This window comes from Tachysurus vachellii, chromosome 14 (assembly GCF_030014155.1).
Source record: "Tachysurus vachellii isolate PV-2020 chromosome 14, HZAU_Pvac_v1, whole genome shotgun sequence".
Lineage (NCBI taxonomy): Eukaryota > Metazoa > Chordata > Actinopteri > Siluriformes > Bagridae > Tachysurus > Tachysurus vachellii.
In genome coordinates, this window is record NC_083473.1 from 5,821,075 (window position 1) to 5,847,334 (window position 26,260).

Genomic DNA, 26,260 nt, shown 5'->3' on the forward strand with positions numbered 1-26,260 from the left:
TAAAATATGTCACTCTTGCCTGTCTTCAAAACTTGAGAGCCCTGGTAAATGTATATAAATGTAAATGCATATGTATATAAATGTAAATATATGTAAATGTACATAAATGTAAATTATATATATGTAAATGCATATAAATTTAAATAAATGCAAATGCAAGTATATGTAAATGTATATAAATGTAAAAAACAAATGTAAGTATTTATATAAATGTATATAATACATACAATTTTATATAAATGCAAACATATAATACTTACAGATGTATATAAACGTAAATGTATATAAATTTTAATGCAAAGTAAGGTGTACTTTATTATGAGACAGAGAGATAGTAGATAATCACCTGGTGGTTACAAAATGGAAACTAAGTATAGAAAGTTTAATCTTGATTTAAAGAATGATTTGACTTCCTCACAAACTGTCACCTCTGGCTTTCTCTTTAGAGTTTAATTAAATTACATCTTATATACATATTTCTGTAAATGTGCTTTGTGACTTTATGTCCTTAAATAAAAGTGCTGTACAACAAAAGCTAAGTGAACTGGTATTCTGGCTGATCCCAATGGGCAATATTCAGCAAACAAACAAAAACAAACGAAATGATCAATTAACACCGATAACCTATGTACAGAAAATAGGGTGATTCAAAAAAAAAAAAGCAAAGAAACTGTTGAATTCTATACACTATTAGATCATAAGTTACTACACAGAGTAAAAATATTAATGGATGCATTCCTAGTTAACCACATTTTATTGGCTTACCAAGCAGGATCCAAGTATGCAAGTTCCTAACAGGAACTTGAGTGTGAGCTTCATAAGAGTATCAACTTTAAGAGTTTTAACCATGTCTCTAAACTGAAGTTATTAATAAGGTGAGAGCAGATGAAGTAGCTGACTGGAGGTTTATTGCATCGCATCAGCAGACAACACATCTGTTTTGACACTGTGAAGTGAGACGAGCCACCCTTACACAAAAGTGCACAGAAATAGCTACTGGTTTCCACTAGTGAAAATCCTACATAACGTGAAACCTTCACACGGTCCATATAAAACAAGGACAGAAAATGGTGTTAATTAAATTTTAAATTCCATTGTGTTTGTGTAGCAAATTGAACAATAGACATGGTCACATTACAAAGAAACTCATGTCTCATGCACTAATTGTGTCCTTGATTTCTTCTGCTGTCTGTCGACTGCTTCCACGAGTCCCCATGAAACACGAGCCTCGTCATTTCCTTCGGCACCACAGCCGGCTGATACCCGGTGCTGTTATCCTACATGAAAAACGAATTGAAGTGTTTAACACGAGTCACATATCAAACATTTACATCAAAAATCTATATTTCTAACAATATCTCTAGGTAGCTGGTGTATGCTTGAGAAAATCTGGTGGGGATTTCCAAAGTATATCAGCAGGATAAAATCTTACACAGCGAGCCTTCGTTTTTGCCAAAAGCATCAAATAAAAAATTAATATTTTATTATGCTTTAAATGGAACGTCTCCTGAGACTATCCTGGAAACAGCACTGATGTGCTCCAGTTCATCCCAAAGGTGTTCACTGGGGTTTAGTCAGATTCAGGGCTCTGTTCAGGACATTAACCTCAACACTGTGTCTTCATGGAGCTTGTTTTGCACACAAGGACAATGTAATGTTATGTAATAATATAATATGTACAATGTATGTATATATATTTGTTGTGAGTGATGACACTTTTCTCGCAAACACAATGTGACGATTCCTTTAAACCTTTAAACTGACCCAAAAACGAAGTCTTCTCAGCTATGAGGTCGGGAGACACCAGGAAACACCTACAGCTCTGTAGAGAAAGGAAAGAGAAGACAACAGTGGATTATAAATATCATTGGAATAGAAAGACAAAGATATTTTAATACCAACACACACACACACACCATTCTTACCCTGATATACAGAGGACAGGTGCTGCACACAACATGCTCCATTGCTGGAAGACTGTAGACAATTTTCTGGACAATCTGTAACTGTTATTATCATAACTGTAATTATTACCAATAATGCAGTCAGCTTTGTTTATTATGAATACATGTTTTTTTTAAAGGCTCACAAAAAAAACTTTAACACATGATTACTGTAAAGTTTTGACATGTTATAGATGTACAGGAACAAGCTTAATTATTTTCTCTAAACCTTTAACTGTACACTAACAGCATGGTGTAAAATAATGCATGGCTTATAAATGTACTAATGTTGTGATAGATTTGTCCAATGCTACATTAGATCTCACTGTTCTACATGCATTAGTGCACTGTTTCCATAACCAGTCCTCAGAGATATTAAGACGATCTGGGTCTTTGTTCTTTCTCAGTTAAAACAGTGTGATGTTTTAAAAGATCTGTATCTTTATGTACAAAGGCAAGAAATATCTCAGGATCAAAACACACAATATTAATCCATGTAAAAATGTGGTGGTGTTGAATACACACTTAAAACTGACTATTTATATTCAGCTGCATGAATGAAGTGTGTCCAATTGTACTGGACATTAATGAAACAAGCCATCTCTAGATTTTTTATTGCCCCTTGAGCTTCACTTGTACTTACAAGCTTATTGATTTTTTTTTTAATAGTTACCACATTCATTATATTTAAGAAAAAAAGTAAATGTAGTTTACATCTAAATTTAATATAATAAAGAAAAAAAAGTATTTGTAAATGTATTTATTTATTTATTTATTTACCAAACGACTTTAAATACTATTTACATTATTTATGAGATTATTTTTTACATAATCTCCATTTTGTTTAACGTACGTTGAGAAACGATTTCTAAATAAATGTGTTAAATGTGTGCATGTGTATTAAAATACATAATTTCCCCAATACTGCTATTTGCTGCCTTAGAGTCACCTCATTATTACAGGTAATAAGATGTGAACCCACTCAAACATACTCTAGACTGCCAGCATACTTTCATTCTAGGAAAATGAAGAATGTTGTTTTTAATGAGTTCATTAATATCAAATGACTCGGCTAACATTAAACAATCGTATTGTTCACGTCGGTTTATTTGTTAGGGACGCAAGCATTTTAATGGTGATGAAAATTAGAAGGAGATGAAATATTGTCGGTCTGAACTTGGATGTGTTCAAACTCACTGAGCAGCAGATCAAAAGAAAATGGTCAGCAGATGTGGATATAAGACAAGGTGGAGGAGAAATGGATGTATTCACTGCATCTTAATGCAGACTCATAAAAATCCACCATTCAGCTGAGTTTTCGTGATTGTCAATGCAGACTGATCGTCCAGCTTTATTTATTATGCCTTTCTGTGGAAATGGTGGAAACGAGCTCTTCCTGTCTTTTTTTTAGACTTTAGAATATCATTAATTGTAATGTGAAATTTTATATGCAGAGAAAGTTACATAAAATTAAATAAAATCACAAAGATGACTAGTAGCACCAGAATTCTATGGACTTGTGGCAAGGTACTATTCGTTTGTGTGTTTATAGAGAGCAGTCATAAGCTTCAGAGGATGATTATAGCTGATTACTTGAAATAATGTAAACTGGGATGGCCAATTATCACTACACAGAGAGAGAGAGAGAGAGAGAGAGAGAGAGAGAGAGAGAGAGAGAGAGAGAGAGAGAGAGAGAGAGAAACAGAAAGAAAGAAAAAAAGAAAGAGATACAGAGAGAGAAACAGAAAGAAAGAAAAAAAAAAGAAAGAGAGAGACCGAGAGAGAAACAGAAAGAAAGAGAGAGAAACAGAAAGAAAGAGAGAGAGACAGAGAGAGAGAGAGAAAGAAAGAGAGAGAGAGACAGAAAGAAAGAGAGAGAGAGACAGAGAGAGAGAGAGAGAGAGAGAGAGGAGTGTGAAAGACCAGCTCACCCCCTGCTGAAGAAGAACACAGTTCTGGTGTGTTCCTCAAGCTAGCAACGGCTCTCTCTCTCGCGCCGATACCTGGATAAGTCAGATACAAAGGGACAAACACTTACCAAACACATACACACTGTGGAGATGACAGAAGCACACACACTTCACACTTACCACCACATAGTGCAGGGGTGCAGACCACATCGATAAGACAGAAACGCAAGGCGAGATCGATTCAAGCCGACGCAAAAAATAATCCAATTCTTTTACGGATTGGATTATTTACAAAGAGATTTAACAAAGATATAAGCAGCAGAGCTAGAGAGCAAATCTGCACATTTGTAGCAGGTATCTCACATTTATATTTCAACCTCCTTACTAGCATCACCCATTTCAGACGGAGCCCACTATGCAAGGTTTCGTTTGGGCCAGTTCACACAGGAAATGAGGGAGAGAAAAATAAAAACCCTGATACAATCCTCCTCTTACCCCAAAGAGCCAAACCATGGTGTCAGAAGTATGTTTGCTTTACTGTTGCATTGGATGAACCAAGATTAACAACTGTAGCGATCATATAACCCACAATCTGATCACTTAATGTGACTTGGTACAATTTGATACCTATTATGATATCTATTAAAGTTTGACAGTGTGATAATATGATACTGATACTGTCTTCGCACAAGACACAATAGACATGTCTGAGATTACACTCCTTTTAAAGCAGATGATACTATGCTCAAACTTTCAGAATCTTTAAATGTGCAAAATAATAAAAAAAAAAATTTATTTAAAAAAATGCAATCATGATTTTGTATATATATATATATATATATATATACACACACACAATATAATTATGATTGCATTTTGTAAATAACAAAAAATTTTAAAAATTGTACTGAAAGGAAAGTATTTTTTATTATTTTGCGCGTGTGTGTGTGTATGTATGTATATGTATATATATATATATATATATATATATATATATATATATATATATATATATATATATATATATATATATATATATACACACACACACAGATTTTGCCTATCTCTAGATACTCTAGACACACTATTTTACACTAGTAACATTTTACAACATGCCTCCCAAAGTCTTAAGGCAAAAATGCAGCAAGAGGCTGAAAGTTAAATAATGAAAGCTGTTTTAAAGATAAAATGATGCAGAAAAGCTTCCCCTTGGGCTCCAGTGCAAAGCTACAGAAGCAAACAACTATTATTTGGGGTAAGGGGATGATTGTGTACATTCAGTATAAATAATGAAGCCAGTTTTGAGTACATGAATATATAGTCGTGGATTCGAAGCACTAACTCGGTTCATCTGTTCATCAGTCTGTGCTAAAAATACATTGAACCAGATTCACAACTTACACGGGCATTTTAGGATAACATTAGTCTACAGTAGGCATAAAAACAGTCAACACGTCTGTTAAAAGTCTAAAAAAATGAGACCAAGATAAAAGCGACTATAGCAACTGATGAAATTCAAGAGGACAAAGAGAGAAACAAAAGGAATAAAAAGCACAATAACATGGCTGCGTGCACACCGTTTTATAAGGACACGTGTGTGAATGCACTTACAATGAACAAAATCACAGTCAATCACTTGAACAGTAATCGTGATACTGATTAACCCCAAATAAAGATGTGTGTCAAAACTGTATGCCATAGTGACAACAAAGCACGTAAAGGATCTCACTGTTCAAAGGTATTGATGAAAACAGTGTGATAAAAGACTTTCCAAAACATTTGTACCATTGGACACCTTGCAGGCCATGAAACAAGTGGACCGAATGGGGATTTGTAGTGACGTTACAGAGAAGACGTCCTTCCAAGGAAACAAGATGATAACTTGCCAGGAAGGCTGTCATGAGACCTACAGGAGCTACAGGAATAAGGCTCTCTATCGGAAACCCTTACTCAAGGAAAAGCATTCAAGCTCAATTCAAACCCCCAACCATGTGGCAAAAATGCTATGCTCTGACCAGACCAAGGACGAACCTTTTGGACATAGATCTAGGAAAAATATAAGATATGTTTGTCACAAACTCAAGACAGCTCTTCACCCAAAGTCCACCGTACCCTTGGTGAAGCATGGTGGCGTCGGGATCATGCTATGGTGCTCATGTCAGGATCTTCATCTGGGAATGTAGCTCTAAAGCAAATCAGTTTGGAATGGCTTGAGCACTGAACAAGAGATTTGAATGATCTGGAGCATTGCAAAAGAAAAAAAAACAAGTGAAAACTCTAAGAGGCTTTTTTACACCTGGTCACTTCATGTTTTCTGTGATCGGATATGTATCGATTGTAAAAAGACCAGGTGTAAATGCCCTCCGAAACGTTTTCAAAGACGGATATAAATCCGATGGCTCAAACCACTTCAGGAGGTGGTCTGGGACGCATTTCAGATGAAACTGGACAGATGTAAATGAATGTGGTTGTTCAAGCCACATACGTCAACGCTATACTCCTCCCAAACGGAAGTACGTCACTCACAGGTGATCTTTCAAATATATTAGTATTTTGGGCGGAGGTAGAAAGATCGGTTTGATATCCGATTCGCCGAGACGCATTTATGTGGCCTAATGTAAATGGAACAGTTTTAACAAATCAGATAGCTATCGGATCAGAGAAAACACAAAGTGACCAGGTGTAAAAAGGCCCTAAAGGATGTGCACACTTGCGCAACCAGGTCATTGTAGTATTTGTTCCTCCTTTTCCAGAAATATTACTGATTTTGCTACCAGTAAAATTAGAAAAAGTTCTGCTTTATCTTGGCTTCATTTCGAATGCCGTAAAAACCTAGAGTTTTAACAGAGGTGTAGAGATTTCTTATATTCACGGTGTGTAAATTGTTCTGACAGCATGATACACTTTATACTGGGTTCTTGCCATATCTTTTTTTATTAATTAAAAATATTTTCCAATGTTTCTGATGTTCTAATTGGATGTAGTCATGCTAGGAAGTGAGACAAATGCATGAAATATGCTTTTAGTTCTTGTTAACAAAAATTAGCGAAAAACTTTGCTGGATATTCATCAAAGTTGCATAGCAATGAGCAAACATTTTAGTGTAGGAATTAATGAAAGGTTAACTTCAAAACAAGCAATGATCTGGATTAAAGAATACAGCAATCAGCTTGATCATGGGCGAATGTTTCCACTCATTTGTTTACGTTTTACCCATGAGATGCTTTTTAAACAGCACATCTGCCCAAGAACATGGATTCAGTTCAGTACACTGAAGTCTCCGTTCACATCTTAGCCACTGATTCACATTAAAGATCCAGGTTAAATTGAACCCTTTTGCTACAAGGAGATTATTTCAATCCTTCTCAAACCCTTATAGCATACTTTCTGGTGGCTATTTAATTGCACATAAACTACTGTTCGGGTTGCTAAAACGTTGCACTTAAAATGTACACCCACTACAGCCAGATGTAAGGAGTTTGATGATACAGTTAAAAAGATGAAATTAATGAATGGAATTTGCATCAGTTTGTTTTATGATCAGATTTGAATGCATGCACCTTTGATAAATAAGGACAACTGCATTTCTAACCTTGGTGTTCATATTACTTTGACAATAAAATAGCTGCACTGCTGCCAAATGACAATTATCATATTTAATAAATTCTGTAGGTCATTAAATGAGTGAATTGAGATTCTATACCAGACGTGTGCAAGAACCCTGTTATAATATTGTACGTGTTGGGCTACATGGAAAGTTTTGTCCTGCTCCTGAAAGAAGTGACACAATAGGCTTTGTAGCTCCTTAATCTTCGTACAGGTTCAGTGAGGAAGGAAAATGGAATTCCTCCGACAATGTGAACGTTACAAAACAAAATATACAGAAATTTCATAGCCAAGATTTATGCATTTAAATTGTGATTTGACTTGAGTGTGTTTTTGTTCAGCCATGTTCCTAAGCAATAGTGAAAGGTACAAACTAAATAAATTTACAATCACAAACACTGAGTTTCAAGTTACTTGACCAATTGTTGCTCGGATGAGATTTTATTGAAACGGAACAAACAAAAAATAAAAGTTATAAATACAAACATCAGAGAACAAACTGTCATGGCTCTTAAGGTGAGCCAAACCAAAGTCCTAACGAGCAAATTTTAAAAAAAAAAAAGAAGAAAAAAATGTCTGAAGTTATGTCAGGTTTTAAAAAACACAATTTAACTACTTCTAGAAATGCTAAACATACACTTTTAACGGTACTTCCAGCTACAAAACTTTGTTTTTCCTTCCTGTGGATTCTTTTCTCCACTTCCGAAAAAAAGACAAATAAAATGAAAATGAAGCTCTAGTCATAGCCATTATTTACAAGCAAGACCCTATGCCACTATCAGAAACCACAGAACGAGAGAGAGTAAAAGAGTGGGAGTAATAAGAGAGTGCACAGTTGGATGTGATGGTGGGGGTTGGAGGTGAGGGTTGAATGAACGTTTGGACAGGAGCTTTCTACAAGACCATGTCATGATTTTAATGGTACAGCCTTTTTTGTCTTTTTTTTTTCCTCTTTTTATTTTTTTTTTATTTTAGAAGTCAAAGTCCTTGTGTCTTTAAAATGTTCATTGCTGGCTTTTAAAACAAAGAACAAATGGAAGGGATAAAAGTGGTGCATGATTTAAGACAAAATGTCCAAGTCATTCGTGTGTGTGTGTGTGTGTGTGTGTGTGTGTGAGAGAGTGTGTGAGAAAGAAAGAGAGAGCAAACCAATCAGGGGAAGGAAGAGGAACAGATACATTCTTGTCTTCAGCCAAAAACGTACTTTCAGCCAATCAGGATTTGTGAAGCCAATTCTGGGGCGTGTCCTTATTGTGTCACTGACATACTCTACGGAGGGAGAAGGAGAATAGAAGTCAAACACTGCCAGCCAATCAACGAGTGTTTCTTTTTTTAACAGGAGGACGGTGGGAACGTGTTTGAGTTGTGTTTTATTTAGTTAATTTTTTGTGAATCGTTTCTCTTATTGTTGCCAAATACCTTTTTTTGGGGGTGTGGTGACGTGTGTGTCGTCTACTTCCACTGCTGCCCATAGGAATCCTGGGAGAACTCCAGGGTGTCATTGCTGTAGTAGTTGCTGGAGTAGTCGCCCCCTTGCTGTAGTGGCTGCTGAGCGATTGGCTGCGACCCCCAGTTCTGCTGATTGGTCGTCTGGCGTCGTTTTGAATCCGGTTGGTTAAACACGTCTGCCTTTCTCTTCCCACCCACATTGCCGCCACGGTTCCCACGGGCACCTCTGGTGCCACGTCCACCCCTGGGCGACTGGAAAGGGCCACCTCGTCCCCCTCCACGTCCTCCACGGCCTGCACCCATGGGAGCACCTCCCCTCGGAGCATAGCCACCTCTACCACGAGCCGGGGGAACCCCGCGTGCTCTTGGTGGGGGAGGGGCTCCACGGCTCCCACGGTTGCCACGTCCCCTTATTGGATACACTTCTTCATAGCCATAATAGGGATCATCGTAGCCACCACGATAGTCATGGTAATCATAACCGTAGTAGTCATCATAGTAGTCTTCATAGCCATAGTAATCGGGTGGGTAAGAATAGCCGCCACGACCACCTCGGCCACGGCCACGGCCTGGGGGTGGCATGCGAGGTGGGGGGTAGTAGTAATAATCATCATATCTGCACAGATGACAAAAGGCATAGTGAAATGTGGACTCAACACTCGAGTGACTTTCAAACTCATATGAACATCATAACAAACTTGCATGCAAATTTCAAAACAAACAAACAAATATTCGAATGGGATAAGACTCAATAACAGCAGTTTTGACCAGATATTCACTTCTGTCTCATCCCTCATCAGTTAAAGTGTAGTTGATATTTTGATGATTATTTTAAACATTTATTGACAAGTCCACAAACGTCAGTTTTTTTTAACCAGTATAGAAAAAGAAAAGAAAAAAAATTGTTGGAAATATGGTTGACAGATGAGAAGGTTAATACAGTATTTCCTTTGCTTCTGTGCACAGACATACCCTGTATTTCTGCTGGTCTGTCGGGCAGCTTGCCGTTCTTTCCTCTTCTTATCTGGAGGCTTTGCGAGGACAATCTCAATCTCTTCTCCCCCAAGCTCTTTCCCATTCATCTCTTCCATGGCCTGACACATGCACACAAACATCAGAACATTTATATCGTGCATCATTAAATAAACTTCGTTACATCAGCGATTATTCGCCATGCTATCATAAATGCTTTTTTTTTTTTTTTTAAACACGTGAATGATCACACATTCCACCTAATTTGACTACCTTAACAGCAGCGTCCCGCTCCTCAAAGTGAACGAAGGCATAGTCTTTCAGTTTCTTAACACGTTCCAGTTTCCCAAACTGCGAGAATGTCTTCTCTAGGAGCTCCTCTGTGACAGAAGTGGCTAGTTTACGAACAAACAGCACCTTCACCTAAAAGCATGTAAATGTAAAACATTTTAAGAAACCACATTTTAATAAACCCTGATGTGAATTTATTAACTCTTTAACCTTCACAACATTAAAAAAAACTGACCTTGGCCATGACCTCAGGGTCAGGTTCAGCAACCGGGTCAGCCCACTCCACTGTTACAGGGTTTCCCCACACCTTAATTTTGCCACTCATAAGGCGACGACGGGCCTGTGCTGCTGACTTGTGGTCCTCATACTCTAAAAAGCAGAAACCTCGGTTCTTCTTCTTGTCGTCAGCTTGCGTGTACAGAATAACTTCCTGTAGACCCTCTGTAACAAGTACACAAGCAGCGTAAACCAAATATATGCAAAAACGAACAGCCTCTTATTTATATATTTATATAGCATGTAAATATAAAACATTTTAAGAATCATTTTAATAAAAAATATATATATATATATATATATATATATATATATATATATATATATATATATATATATATATATATATATATATAAATTTCTTTTTTTTTAACCATAACAAACTGCTGAGAATTAGAAATGATTCCAGGCCATTATTTAAGTTATTTGGACATATACTGTACGTATGTGTGTAAATATCAATATATTTATATATAGGTACATTAATGAATGGAGATGGATGTAGGGGAGCTTGGGTTCTGACCTGTCACTTTGCCAAAGTCTTCCAGGATGCTTTCCCTGGTCTTGTTCTTTGGAATGGAGCCCACAAAGAGTCGGTTGTTGGCTACAGAAATGCAAACACCCAAATACTTCCCTGGTCTGATCTCATAATTATCACACTGAAAAACACAGAGAAAGAGGGGGAGAAAGAGAAGAATTTCAGAATCAAATCTGTGTGATTGAGTGCCAGGATTAAGCCGGTGAGGTCGGCTGCCCTCACGACTGCTCCGGTTACACGTTGTCTTCTTTTGTTATTTTTATATATTTATTTACATAGATACCGTTCTATTTATACAAGATGGTCATCATTAGATGTGACCGAGCCACTCATATCTATTGGTGTACTATTCACTTACCCTTCGCCACTTTTAAACCCGGACCCATGCTGGCCGAGCGAGATCCTGATTAAGAACAAAGGACGCGACCCACACCGGCAACCGCAAGGGAAACGAGCCGGTGTCAGGAACAGGCTGAGGCCACGCACACCGATCTCCCTTACCTAGTATCCTGTTAGCCAACGTCCAGTCTCTGGAAAACAAGCTAGACGACCTTAGGGCAAAGGGCAAGGGTCAAGTTCCAGAGGGACATTCGGGACTGCAACCTTCTCTGCTTCCCCGAGACATGGCTGAACTTAGTGGTACCGGACCATGCAATCCAGCCGGCCGAGTTTTTCTCGGTTTACCGCATGGAAAGAACACTGGAGTCAGGAAAGTCAAGGGGAGGTGGAGTGTGTGTGATTGTGAACAACCACTGGTGCAACAACGCGAGTGTTGCGTCTCTTTCCTCTGAACACCAAATCTGGAACTACTGACCATCACTGGAAGCTCCAGTTCAGAGGGAGGTCACGCGCTGGACTGACCAATCGGTGGCCACTCTGCAGGACGCTTTAGATGACACATACTGGGACTTGTTCAGACGCAGCACTGATGACGTCAACACGTTTACAAAAGCGGTTGTGGGATTCATCGCAAAACTAGTGGATGATACGGTGCAGAAAACCACCATCAGAACGTTTCCCAACCAGAAGCAAACTGCTCCCCAGGGTTGTGTTCTGAGCCCCCTGCTGTACTCACTGTACACATATGACTGTGTGGCCACTTCCAACTCCATCACCATCATCAAGTTTGCTGACGACACTGTTGTGGTGGGCCTGATCTCTAACACAGACGAGACGGCCTACCTACAGGAGACTAAACACCTGGAGAGATGGTGCCAGGAGAACAATCTTCTCCTGAACGTCAGCAGGACTAAGGAGTTGATAGTGGACTTCAGCACAAAGCAGGAGCGGTCATACCAACCGCTAAACATCAACGGGACTCCAGTGAAGAGAGTGGACAGTTTCCCATACCTGGGTGTTCACATCACACAGGAGCCGTCTTGGTCCTGTCACATCAGCACCCTGGTGAAGAAGGCCCGCAGCGTCTGTACCACCTGAGACGCTTAAGGGACTTCAAACTACCCTCTCAGGTGCTAAAGACTTTCTACTCCTGCACCATTGAGAGCGTCCTGACGGGTAGCATCACTTCCTGGTTCGGGAACAGCACCATGCAGGACAGGCGAGCCCTCCAGAGGGTGGTGCGTTCAGCTGAACGTACCATCCACACCGAGCTCCCTGACCTGCAGGACATCTACAGGACTCGGTGCCGGACCAGGGCCAGGAAGATTGTAAAAGATCTCAGCATCCCAACAATGGACTCTTTTCTTTGTTGCGTTCAGGGAAACGCTCTGATCATTGAAAGCAAACACAGAGAGAAGGAGGAGAAGCTTCTTCCCGCAGGCCATTCGAAGTTTAAACCAGGAAACACCCAGGATCTGGTACTGGACATCTCCCTCCATCCTCACAACCTTTTTTTGCACTATGACACTTTAACCCTGGACTTGCACAGCACAGTGCCACTTTATACCACACCATACTGCACATGGACACTTTAAAGACAATCATTAAAACCATATGCCTTTATGTATATACATAAATTTTTCACATATATTTTCATATTTTATATAGCTTTTATGTAATTTATACTTTTTATTTATCTACCTTATTCTGATTTTATTTTTATCCTTAATTCCATTCCTTTTTATGCCTGAATACCGGACAGACGTAAAAAGCATTTCACTGCATGCTGTACTCTGTATGTATGTGACATACAAAATTTGATTTGATTTGTGTTGACTGTATAAATATAATATTAGCAGAATGCCTGAATTCAAATCAGGTTATTATAGCAAGGGGTTCTGAATATGGTGTATTTAAAGTGTGTCAGTGTGTTTGACCGCCTCACCAGTTTGACCGCCTCCTGTGCAGCATCTTTGCTACAGAAGGTGATGAACGCATAACCACGGTTCTGTCCGGACAGCGGGTCCATCATTAACCTCAGGTCCCATATAGGTCCCGCCTTCTCAAACAGCGGAACCAGCTCATCTTCATACAAGTCCCGAGGAATCTTTCCCACAAACACCTATACACACACAATAAAAAAGACACAATGTGTATATTGTACCTTCAAGGCATTCAGAGAGCAGAAGAGAAGTGTTTATTCTATCGGAATCGAAGATTGGAGGATTGTTTTCCTCAAAGCATGTAGAACCCAGTGTTCATACACTGTGAGGTGCTCTCCATCTGCCTCTGCATGAACTGAAAAGGGATACAACCCTGGATCAAACGGAAGAAAGTGGAAGTGAACCACATGCATGCCATTGAGTTCTGGGGTACAGCAAAGAACAGAACTGAACTATAAACACCGCTCTAAAGAATGGATATGATGCACTAAATATTCTGAACTGGTTCTTCAGATAACCAAGCAGTCTAACAAATCTATGCATACCAGAAACAAACAAACGAACAAAAGTTCTTTTTCAGACTTACACAATCTCAGCTAATAAATAATTGTTTGCACAGTGAAATCTGAGAAACTGCTCTGATTGTTTTGAGAACTGTGAAATCTGACAAAAAAGGCGAACGGGCACAAAACTACTCATTAAAAATATCTGTCGTTCATATGTTGTTGTGTTTGTTGTAAAATATTACCTCAGTGCCAATTCCAGGCTGTGTGCCTGAGAAGACTGTCTCTGGGGGTGGGCCACCATATTTCCTCTGGCCTGTAGTGACGTCCAGGGTATATCCTGTCCTCTCCAGCAAAGCCTAAGTTCAGGGTAGTGATGTCATCAGTATGAGACGATACAAATATCAATGCCTGAACAAGCAAGACTCCATGGCTTAAAACTTCATAAAGATTCACCTTTATCTTTGTCTCGTCTGGGCCTTTTGTGGATTCCTGTATTTTGCTGCCTTGCTTTTCCCGCTGTCTGTAGGTCTTCATGACACCACACAGGAAGGCACTCTTATTCTGCAAGGAATCAAATAACAATGAAGACTCAAACATGACTCGAGTCCTACTGACCAACGGGCCTTATTAATGTTGTGCGTTTAAAGATAATAACCGAAGCACTCACCTGGACATGAGACAAGTCACTTTCCTTAAACTGCTGCAGTACAGACAGAGCTCCTTCTTCATTAAACTCACGCAGAGCATCGATCGCCCTCTCATCAAGGTCAGCATAGGCCACCAAACCTGCAGTATACACATGCAAACCCTTAGCTATGCTTGCACACACCTGCCCCTCTTACCACCACCCTTGGCATTTAACCAAATTTTGCACTCACAAGCAAAAATGTGTAATAAAATAGTTATGAAGGTGAACTAAAAGTTCTACCGCAAGTGTTTAGCACTGTTTACACTTTATACAAAGTTCTTCTTCTTGTAAGGCTATAAATGTGGATGCTGTATGTTCTCACCAGTCTGGAAGATGTTGTCCAAGCTCTCAGCTACTTTCTGGGGAAGTCCAGCATCAATGAGAGTCTGGTAGTTTTCTGTGTGTGCCGCCGAGACCTCCATAGGCTCTTCTTCTTCTTTTGCAGGAGCAGAGCTGCCATTCACTTCAGCAGCCATTACTCTGAGACAGACAAAAATTACAGAGAGAACATTAAGGACTCGGGTTGTTACAGCACATCGGTGGTTAACCTTACTATTGGCTTAAAGAATTCTCACCCAACATGCCTTGTAACACACTACAACAACTACAAGTTTCTTAGAAGGGGAAGTAACTACATTTAAAACCCTTTAGCTGTGAAATGCACTAGTGTTGAAAAGGCACAGCACTGCTGTGTGACACATAGAAAAACGCCGCACTAAACTAAAGACTTGTTGCATTTCCAACAAAAATGAGGACATGAGGAGGATTTGATCTGGTTTGATTTACAATAATAATCCACACAAGCACTGTTGCCATGACACCGGGGCATGGAAAAGTTCAGAAACAAAAACCTTATTGCTTTAACACTGCTGTTACTTAATTTTTTGACCCCAAAATCACCTGCTAGGATTCGAAAAAAAATTCCTTAAAACCTATTTTTGAAAGGAAAAGCAAAAGTTTGTGCACCCCTGCTTTACACCTGCGAGCACGCGCCAGTGACCCCGCCCCCTTTTTCAGACAACACAGAACAAAACCATACCCGTACAAACCTATTAAAACAACTTGTATCTAATTAAAAAAAAAAACACGACTTGTTCATCCACCCACGTGTCAGCAACATGACCAAATAATGCTTATTAAGTACATAAATAAATAAAACAGAACCTTGATCACTCAGTAACACTAACACTTTAGTGCGCGCGCATTTGCTAACAGTTAAAAACACACAAAAGCTAACTCACTTTACAGCTCGAATTAAAGTCGACAAAGCACTAAAACCTTTATTCTACAACGTATAAAAAGTAGTATGTACACTAAAACGTCCTAACACACACAACAGCGTTCCGCCCCCTTAACAAAATTAGCGCCACACCATGCTAGCATGCTAGCTAGTTAGCATAAACAACCTGAAAAAGCCATTAAGCAAACTACAAATTGTTATATTACAGACAAACGATAAAACGGTCAATATGGATAAAGGTTAGAGGGGAAAATAAACAGAAAACAGATTTAAGACAAAAGAGACGCCTGGACCAGCTAGCAAGCCGGCTAAGTCGTGTTAGCTACAGAGTGTTAGCCGCGGCCTAGCCGTTAAATCCTCTCAGATTCAAATCGACCAACCGCCAAAGTAATAAATAAAAAAAAACACAGCTTAAAGAAAGCTTACCGATATTTTTACAATGATTACTTTCTCCCGCGGAGCGACACCTGCACAAATAAACGCCTCAAGCGACGCTCTGTTCCTTCAGCGCCGAAAAAACACAGGAAATGTGAATAAGCGCGTGTGTAACTAGCGACACACACACACACACACACACACACACACACACACACACACACACACACACACACACACACACACACACACACACACACACACACACACACACACACACACACACACACACACACACACACACACACACACACACACACACACACACACACACACACACACACACACACACACACACACACACACACACACACACACACACACACACACACACACCCTCACTTCCTCGCGCGGCGCGGTGAAGCCCAGCCAATCCTGTGGCTCTGTCCCAATCTCACCTCCACATTCTACCCCTAGTCACTTCCACTCAACCACTTACAGTTTTTTATTATTAAATAACGCCGTTTAATACGGAATATATTTCTACGTGTGACGTTCAAACGGACGCATTAAGTGTGTTTGTTTGTTCGTTTTAAATGTGTATTTCCTCCCCAACGACAGGGAGTGATTAAATAGCACCCTAAATTTGTATTTTTCTACGTCGGTTTGGATTGGTGTCGAGCCCAAAAATCACGTCAGACAGCGGAGCGCGCGCAACCCGTTCGAAACGCACTCAGCCAGGCGCGAGCGCACAGCTACCCTTGTTCTAGAATCGGAATACGAGCCAGAAAGCCGTCAGGACGCGGCGTCCCTGGCGGTGTTAAAAACAACGTGAGAAGGAAATGCGCGTGCACGCGTTCTGACGATTATGATGTTTGTCACGTGCCACTGTACTTACTGTAGAAAAAAATCATGAAATAGTATCGCCTTGATTAAAATTAATAAAATAATTAGTATGCAGGGAACTTCAAATGCCCTAAAACTGAGACCGTACACAGGAGACCTCGTGGCGCAACGGTAGCGCGTCTGACTCCAGATCAGAAGGTTGCGTGTTCAAATCACGTCGGGGTCAAAAATGTTTATTTCTCTGCTGTATAGAGAAGTGAATTATTTGGATCAAAAGCGCACTACAGATTGCAACAATGAATATATAACACCAACACATTCCCAGAATATCCACATGACTAACAGAGGGGAGTTAAGTAAATTCAGCAAGATTTATTCTGAGAGACCTACAGGAGCTAATCACATTACATGAGCTATTATCAAGAGGAAAGGTTTTTTATTCTTGGACAGAAAAAAGACAACAGTTTAAAGTTTGCATTTGTGCTGGCAAATTGAACACAAATCATACACTTTGTCTATTTCCTATCCTCAAATCAACCCAAAACAACTCAAATCAACTCCAAACAACTCAAATCAACACCAAATCAACTCCAAACAACTCAAATCAACCCAAAACAACTCAAATCAACTCCAAATCAACTCCAAACAACTCAAATCAACTCTGATGACCCTAGAATGAAGTCATGTTCTTTCAAAGAAGAGATTGTCCAGCACCAGCATGACACATCCAGCATAATTAGTTTCAGTGAAAGAAATTTTGAAAGCTACAACATACAAAGAAATTCTATACAACTGTGTGCTTCGAACTTTCTGCCAAAAGTCTGGGAAGAGCCAGATATAAACCTGACTGCATGAACAAGAGACCTCGTGGCGCAATGGTAGCGCGTCTGACTCCAGATCAGAAGGTTGCGTGTTCAAATCACGTCGGGGTCAAAAATGTTTATTTCACTCCTGGATAGAGAAGTGAATTATTTGGATCAAAAGCACTAAAGATTGCAACAATGAATATATAACACCAACACATTCCCAGAATATCCACATGACTAACAGAGGGGAGTTAAGTAAATTCAGCAAGATTTATTCTGAGAGACCTACAGGAGCTAATCACATTACATGAGCTATTATCAAGAGGAAAGGTTTTTTATTCTTATATAAAAAAAATACAACATATAAAAAAGACAACAGTTTAAAGTTTGCATTTGAGACCATCACATGCTGGCAAATTGGGCACATATCAGACACTATGTCTATTTCCTATCCTCAAATCAACTCCAAACAACTCAAATCAACTAAAAACAACTCAAATCAACTCCAAACAACTCAAATCAAATAAAAACAACTCTAAACAACTCAAATTAACTCCAAACAACTAAAAACAACTCAAATCAACTCCTAAGAACTCAAATCAACTCTGATGACCCTAGAATGAAGTCATGTTCTTCCAAAGAAGAGATTGTCCAGCACCAGTGTGACACATCCAGCATAATTACTTTCAGTGAAAGAAATGTTGAAAGCTACAACATACAAAGAAATTCTATACAACTGTGTGCTTCGAACTTTCTGCCAAAAGTCTGGGAAGAACCAGATATAACCCTGAATGTATAAACAAGAGACCTCGTGGCGCAACGGTAGCGCGTCTGACTCCAGATCAGAAGGTTGCGTGTTCAAATCACGTCGGGGTCAACAATGTTTATTTCACTCCTGGATAGAGAAGTGAATTATTTGGATCAAAAGCGCACTAACAGATTGCAACAATGAATATATAACACCAACACATTCCCAGAATATCCACATGACTAACAGAGGGGAGTTAAGTAAATTCAGCAAGCTTTATTCTGAGAGACCTACAGGAGCTAATCACATTACATGAGCTATTATCTATCGTCTATTTCCTATCCTCAAATCAACTCAAATCTGATGACCCACTGACCGTAGAATTAAGTCATATTCTTCTCTTTCTTTATTTGACCAGGTGAGTCAGTTGAGAACCAGTTCTCAATTTCCAATGACGACCTGACCCAGAGGCAACATAAAAACTAATATAATACACAAACACAGCTATAAACAATGACGTGAAAAAACAAACAAAAAACTAAAAACAAGTACAGTGATCTTGAGTTAGTGACTGAATTGAATATTTAAAGGAAGAAAGCGATATAAATGATAGAGTTGGGGTACTCGAGTCCGGACTCGAGTCCAATTTTGAATGAACTCGGACTTGTCACTCACTCGGACTTGTCACTCACTCGGACTTGTCACTCACTCGGACTTGTCACGCACTCGGACTTGTCACGCACTCGGACTTGTCACTCACTCGGACTTGTCACGCACTCGGACTTGTCACGCACTCGGACTTGTCACGCACTCGGGTGAATTTGTACTCGGACTTGACACGGACTTGAACATTTTGGACTCGGAAAATATTCCGAGTACAGTCGAGTCCGCGTCATGTGTAACAATAAAACCAGCATAAAATTGAGATGAGAAGTTAATTAATGTCTCCCCGTTTGTCATTTTACTGCACCACACCGGCAGGCAGCAGTAGCATCATCTTATGCCTGCAGACGAAACACACACATCAGTCACTGGATATCAATGTGTGGCTAGGACGATGTCTTCAAAGTCAGCAAGAATTTGTTTTGCTTACGAAAATCATAAAGAATTTATTTGCAAGACATCCGGTAAAAAGAAGCACTCTGCGGATTGCAAATTTTGCAAAACAACTCTTACTGATGTTTCTGGCACGACTTCAAATTTCTACCGACATGTTCAGAGAAAACATAAAGAAAGGTAAGTTGCTTATTATAACTTTTATACCAATTTAAATCCAAATAACATTGTTAGGGCTGGGCGATATGACGCTAAATATATATTGGGTCTGTGTGTGCGCTTAAATCATGCAGACAGAAATGAGGCCGCTTCAATGTGCATCATCAGTGATGAATTATCTAATGGTTTTACACTTGCACGGTCAAATAAATGAACACACATCATGTAAAAATGTAAGTTTGGCCGAGTATTCATGTAAACAGTCGGTTATGTACATTGGTAAGATGTCTTAAGTGAATGTAAACAAACAGTTGGGAAAAATAACTTTATTAAATGTAATGAGAATCAATGTGCATGTCATACAGTGAAGTCTGTTTTATTTTACATTTAAACTAAATTAACACATCACCACAGAAATGCAGGGACTGTACATATAGTCATTTTATATATAAAATGATTTGCTCTTAATGTAATGTAATTTTTTTCTATCAATTACTTAATGTGATCTGAATTGCAATAACTAGTAAAATAGCTTAAACAAAACTTTGCAAAAAAATGTTTTAGGCACATTAGACAAATTTTTTGCACGTTGTTGTTTTGCATGTACCTTCTGTTTTTGAATTAGCAAGTATTGTTAAAATTTTCTCCTTTTTTTTCCCAGAATAAGAGAGTACCAAAGACAGCAGCAGCAACCAACAGACCAATAGCCCAGCATTGCAGGATTTGCAAGACCAGAATTGACCAAACAAGCAGTGCAACTTTATGATGCAAGTTCTTCAAGACAACAAGAAATTCATAATGCCATCATTAAGGATCTCCTCATTGGCTGCACTTTACCTCTGTCAATTGTTGAAAATCAGCATTTCAGGCATTTCTTGAAAGTAATGGACAACAAATACACTCCCATTACAAGAAAAACAATCACTGAAAACATATGCCTTTGTTGGTTGATCAGGTGAAAGATTCAATTAAAAGGAAGCTCCAGACCCAATCATCTGTGTCCATAACTGCTGACATATGGTCTGATCGAACCATGCGGTCCTTCTTCGGTGTTACAGCCCGTGGATTAAACCAAGATGGAAATCAGCTGGAGTCCTTTCTTTGTAGGAGGTTTTGTGGCAGACACAGTGGAGACAGCATAGCCATGGCATTTGACGAGATCATTGATGAATATAACATAGCAAGTAAAGTCAGGAACATTATTACTGATAATGCAGTCAATATGAAGTGTGCGTTCAAAGTCAAGCTACCACAGGAAGAGCAGCACAGTGATGGCAAGCTTAGGAAAAACTTAGGAAAACTTAGATGATGAGAGTCTTTGGGAGGATGTGACCTGGGAAGACGAGACTATCATGGTGAGAACAAGACAAAGGCTGTCATGTTTTGCACATTCTCTGCAATTAGTTGTACATGATGGAATGAAAGAAGCCAAGGCCTTTTCTTCAGCACTTGCCAAAATGTCAAAATTAACCTCATTACTTCACACAAGTACTACATTTAAAGAACAATTTGAGGCTACATTGGGGACAGATAGATCAATTCCTGCAGCTACATCCACACGCTGGAACAGTACATTCAAGCAGCTACAGGCCCTTACAGCACTTGACCATAGGGATCTCACACAAATTTGCAGTTCAGTCTTTCAACATGTTCTTTTTTCAGTTCATGAATGGAATCAACTGAAGGATTTAGGTTCTGTTCTCTTTCCTTTTGCGGAAGCAACAGACCTTACAGAGGGTGAGAAAATGGTCACTATTAGTATGGTGGTCCCTACTGTACTTAATTTAAACACTCATCAGAGTCACGAAGTCATTGCCGGCCACTAGCCACAGCCCTTCGGCAATCACTTTTAAAGAGATTCTCTGGGATCTTTGTGAGAACCAAAATGGTTGAGCAAAATGGGAAAGAGGACCAGTTCAAGCATAATGTCTATTTCTTGGCAACAATGCTTGATCCTCAGTTTGGCCTGAACTGGGTTGATCTAAATGTAACCAACAATGAGAGTCCAGATTTGGTGAAGAAATTCAGAGAGGATCTGAAAAGAACACTTATAGGTAATTCATTTTATTTGCTTTAATAACCTAAAAATGATTTGTCTGCATTTTATTCTGAAGCAAACTTCTTATTTGTCTACTATATACTCTGTATACTGCAAAGCATAAAAATATGCAGTAGGCATACAATAATGGTCCTTAGGTCCCTAAATCCAAATGCATTTTAACGTGTGTTATTTGTGCATGTTTCATATTTTTCAGATACTTTGACTGCAGAAGTTGAGGCCACAGCAGATGGAGACATGCTGCATTCTGGAGGTGATGCTGATGAAACCTCAGATTCTCCTCCTGGCAAATGCCCAAGACTTCTAGCTCGCTATCGAGCCCACAAGCACCTGAGCCACTCAGCTAAGGATGCATGCATTTCAGCTCAGATACACAAGTACTTTGATGCCATTCAAGACACAGACACAAATACAGCACTTGAATTTTGGTCGACAAACAGGGAGAGATTCCCACAGCTTTACTCTCTGGTTGTAAAAGTGCTGTCTATTCCAGCATCCTCTGCACCAGTAGAGCGTGTCTTTAGCAAAGGTGGCCTCATCGTGAGACCACATCGTGCACGCTTAACTCATAAAATGGTCACAGCGCTTGTATTTTTGAAAAGCAATATGGCCCTGGTTTAGTGCTTGACTGTGCACTATAGTACATTTCATGTTCAGTGTTCATTACAACTCATGTTACAAGACCAGAGAGCTGTGTTCAGAAAGGAGTTTGTTGTTGATTAAGCACCGTAATAAAGCTTTAAGTTTGTTGTTATGATTAGCTGATAGATTTAAACTCTAGTCTGAGTATTTCCTCAGCCTATTTAAATGGGGGGAGAGGCATTAAATAATTGAAATGTCAGCTTTAACTGGAGGACAATATAGTGTGATACAATAATAAAACGGGTTCATTTGTATTTTCATGCACTTGTAAAAAATAAAAGCTCTACATATACCCTTCTTTTCTTTGAAAACTTTTTTGATAGGAAACTAGTTCTGTTGACATAAAATAAAAATGTTCAATGGCAATGACAAGATGTAATAGTGGTATTTTTTTATTACATTTTTATATTGCCATTGATTTAATGGGTTGAAAGGTTAAAATATTAGGTTAAATAGGTTAAATATAATAAGCTTAAGAGTCAGCTGCAGATGATTCCAATCATATGCAGCAGAAAACTGAAAAGAGCATCGACCAAAGGACGCACGGACTTTAGGAAAGAAAAGGGAGTTTTACCAATAAGAGTTTTATAAATGAACAGAAACCAATGAGTGTCTGTGAGAATGAAGAGAAGACCAATTCAATAAAGAATACAGGAGGGAATGGTGAGTGTTCAATGAAGCTCCAGTCACAATGCGGACTGCAGCGTGATAGATAACATCCAGTTTATGAAGGAGAGTTTTTGAAGCGGACCTATAAACTACATCACCATAATCCAATATTGGAAGTACTGTCGTTTTAACCAAAAGCTGTTTAGAAGAATGGGTAAAAGATTTGTTACGATAAAGAAAACCAATACGAGATATAACCTTTCTGACCAGTACATTTATGTGAGTTTCAAATGACAAACATTGCTGTGTGCAATAGTGATGGTCCACAAACGTTTGGCCATATAGTTTCATTCTCCTGCAACTTAACCAATGGACTGTGTCGACTGTGGATATCAGCAGAAATAGCAATTTCATTAGTCAAATAACCTGAGCTTGTATGTGGTGACTTTGGATAATTTATGTAAATTTTAACTGCTGCTTCCATACAAGTTATAGGCAGAAATGTAAAAACTGTATAAAATGTACATTCAGTCTGTAACACAAATGGATGAAAGAAAATTTCTAATTGATCTTAACAAATATACTAATTGTATTGTCATAATAATTACTCTTATTTTACCTGGAATCTGATGGCCACAGGCTTTACATCGGTCATCACCATGAGGAAAAATGTGACCTCTGTTACTCTGTGAAATACTCCAGAGATTTTCACATAATACATTCTCTGAAGTTCACACAGAATGGAACGAAAAACAAAAAGTATCCAGGGTTTTGAAGCTGATGGGAAACTCTACTGCATCAAATAAAGACTTTTTTCCAACTGAAATGCATCTCAGAGCAAAGATGAACCTCGAGGCAGAACCTGCCGTGGTGACTCTGGTCAGTCAAGAACGTGAACCTGAAGCTACAATAGGCACAAACTGTTAAAGATGTAATGAGATAGTTAACAATAATAAAACGATCTAAAGCCATGTTATATAATTGAAATGATTTTGAATAAATCTGTTTACTTATTTACTAATAAGCTTATGTTTCTATCTTGATTTAAAGATTTTCTCTATTCTTTTGTTTTAGTTCTTCACTGTGGAATTTAGATCATTTGAAGGTTTTTAAAAACTTACACTTGTACAAATAGTGAAGTAGAAAACACTAATTAAAAGGTCATGCTTGGTATCAGTCGTTCTGATTGTGTTCACTGACATGTTTTGACTTAATGGCTATCCATGAATAGATAAATAGTATAAAGTGATCAAACGGAGTCAAAATTTTGATCATTTTGGTCATTTACATCATTATTAGTTTGAACCGTTCCACCTGGTCACCAGAAACAGCAGTATAATTATTTTCCTTTTGCGATTTATCCTCTGGGAAAAATCACTTCCTAATCTTTTGAGGCTTAATGCAACGAATTAGGAATCTAACATTAAAAAGCTAATTTCGTAAGTTTAAAAAGCACCGATATCCAAAACATCCCTCCTGTCAGAAGCTGACTGGATTCACCTTTTAGTTTCCCCACAACAAAACACAACAAAGCAGCATCAAGTAAGGAGTCTTTAACCAGTTGGAAAATACCCTAATATCTTTATTCATGACTGCACTAAGAGATTACAGAGTGTAAAGTGCTGCTTCTCGGAGCAGGCGTCAGGTCACTTCGGGTAGAAACGACACACAAACGCGTCACTGGTCCCAGCTCAGTCGTCGTGTTTGAGTTTGCGGATTTTGCCCTTGTGACGGTCGATTTCACGCTGTAGACGCTCGATCTCTTTCTTATGGTGCTCGATCTCATCCTGGTGGTGCTGCTTCAGAGCGGCCAGCTGCTCCTTCTCCTTTTGCCTACACACACACACACACACACACACACACACACACACACAAAACACACACACACAGTGACTCAACAATCCAATACTAACATGTCTTTAGTAGTCCTTATCAAATGTTGTATAATAAGGATGAACCCTAAGAGTGTTGTATAATAAGGATGAACCCTAAGAGTGTTGTATAATAAGGATGAACCCTAAGAGTGTAATAATAATAAATAAACATCACAATGCTGATATTTATGGAGCGAATGTCTTGAAATCTCTGTGGATAAAAAATGTTATTTAGGAAAGAAATAATCAAAAGCTGTTAAATTGCCTTTTATTATAAAGAAAAAAAAGGGGGCATACAGTGTCACAAAAAGCCTTGTGTCTAGTGTCCCCACACCCCCCCCCCCACCACCACACACACACACACACACACACACATACCTGAAGTAACGCTCCTCATCAGCTGCCTCTTTCTTCCCAAAGGCTCCTCCAGCTTCCCTGATAGAGCCACCACCTCCTCCACCTTTACCTGCACCTTTCCCCAATTCACCCAGCTGCTCACACACACACACACACACACACATTATACAACAATGATGACAATATTAATCTATACTAAACTCTGTAATTTGCAATCCTGGTCCCATGCATTTATCTACAGTGACCCCCCGCCCCCACCCGTGTGTTGAAGCAGCCTCGAGGCTTCCCTTATTATTCCCTTACAGGCCACCGTAGTTTAACATGCACTAAAACACTCCTAATACCGCAGGTCTGTTTACTAACAGATTTCACAATGCACCATATTGTGTCTATACAAGAGAAATACAGACATGTTAGCAGTTTTACTTTCTACAGTGAAACAGACACGTATTTTCAACACACGTGCACTGTATATGTGGCATGAAACACTTCCATCTTCTCCTTATAGAAGTTCACTACATATCCAATTGGGACAAATCCAAAATGGCGCACGGACTAAACGCAAAAAACAAACAAACAAAAAATACAGACAACAAAATAAAACAGCACACAAACGCAGATACCTGGTCCGAGCCCAAGCGGATCTGAGACGTGAAATAAGTCCTTAAACTGCTCCTCAACAACCGCGCCATGTTTTTCCCAACAGCAAATTGCCCTGAAGCGGATTCAGTGCCCTTGTATCTATGGTCTAAACACGGAACTACTCAAGCGCACCTATGAACTCTGTCAGGCAGCGACGTCACAGCGCGCAAACAGTGTCAACCTGATGCCATCTGGTGGTCGTGTGTGGAATTACAACAGACTTTCTTCTACTTTCGGCTTTTACCGTTAGGGGTCGCCACAGTGAATCATCTGTTTCCACCTAACTCTATCCTCACCACCCTCTTCTCTCGCACCAATTAACTTCATGTCCTCTTTCAACACATCAATAAATCTCCCCAACATCCTTCTACCAATATAACAATCTC

General features: G+C 39.1%; 2 protein-coding genes and 3 non-coding genes across 6 annotated transcripts; 3 read left to right on the plus strand and 2 right to left on the minus strand.

Annotated features, from left to right (window-relative positions):
* Window positions 1-269: 269 nt before the first annotated feature.
* On the minus strand, window positions 270-16,288 carry hnrnpr (heterogeneous nuclear ribonucleoprotein R). 2 transcript variants are annotated; one of them, XR_009649449.1, is made up of 16 exons: window positions 16,128-16,288; window positions 14,784-14,941; window positions 14,441-14,559; window positions 14,227-14,334; window positions 14,016-14,129; window positions 13,270-13,446; window positions 10,971-11,106; window positions 10,407-10,612; window positions 10,154-10,303; window positions 9,881-10,002; window positions 8,879-9,524; window positions 8,664-8,728; window positions 3,875-3,946; window positions 1,926-2,006; window positions 1,765-1,822; window positions 270-1,277 (listed from the first exon to the last, which is right to left on the minus strand). XR_009649449.1 is itself a non-coding variant. In XM_060886315.1 (12 exons), exons 2-11 carry the CDS (start codon window positions 14,935-14,937, stop codon window positions 8,912-8,914), a joined length of 1,899 nt encoding a protein of 632 aa, XP_060742298.1. In that variant the 5' UTR covers window positions 14,938-14,941; window positions 16,128-16,288; the 3' UTR covers window positions 7,863-8,728; window positions 8,879-8,911. The 2 variants fall into 2 exon arrangements, 1 of the variants encoding a protein (XP_060742298.1); XM_060886315.1 differs by lacking the exons at window positions 270-1,277; window positions 1,765-1,822; window positions 1,926-2,006; window positions 3,875-3,946 and having other exon boundaries at window positions 7,863-8,728.
* A 788-nt stretch (window positions 16,289-17,076) lies between these two features.
* On the plus strand, window positions 17,077-17,148 carry trnaw-cca (transfer RNA tryptophan (anticodon CCA)). Its single transcript has one exon. It is a non-coding gene; the product is annotated as a tRNA-Trp (tRNA).
* A 635-nt stretch (window positions 17,149-17,783) lies between these two features.
* Window positions 17,784-17,855, plus strand: trnaw-cca (transfer RNA tryptophan (anticodon CCA)). Its single transcript has one exon. It is a non-coding gene; the product is annotated as a tRNA-Trp (tRNA).
* A 678-nt stretch (window positions 17,856-18,533) lies between these two features.
* Window positions 18,534-18,605, plus strand: trnaw-cca (transfer RNA tryptophan (anticodon CCA)). Its single transcript has one exon. It is a non-coding gene; the product is annotated as a tRNA-Trp (tRNA).
* A 5,957-nt stretch (window positions 18,606-24,562) lies between these two features.
* atp5if1a (ATP synthase inhibitory factor subunit 1a) lies at window positions 24,563-26,017 on the minus strand. The gene is made up of 3 exons (XM_060886570.1): window positions 25,856-26,017; window positions 25,254-25,366; window positions 24,563-24,834 (listed from the first exon to the last, which is right to left on the minus strand). The coding sequence occupies exons 1-3, from the start codon at window positions 25,922-25,924 to the stop codon at window positions 24,693-24,695; spliced, it is 324 nt and encodes a 107-aa protein (XP_060742553.1). The 5' UTR covers window positions 25,925-26,017; the 3' UTR covers window positions 24,563-24,692.
* Window positions 26,018-26,260: the final 243 nt, after the last annotated feature.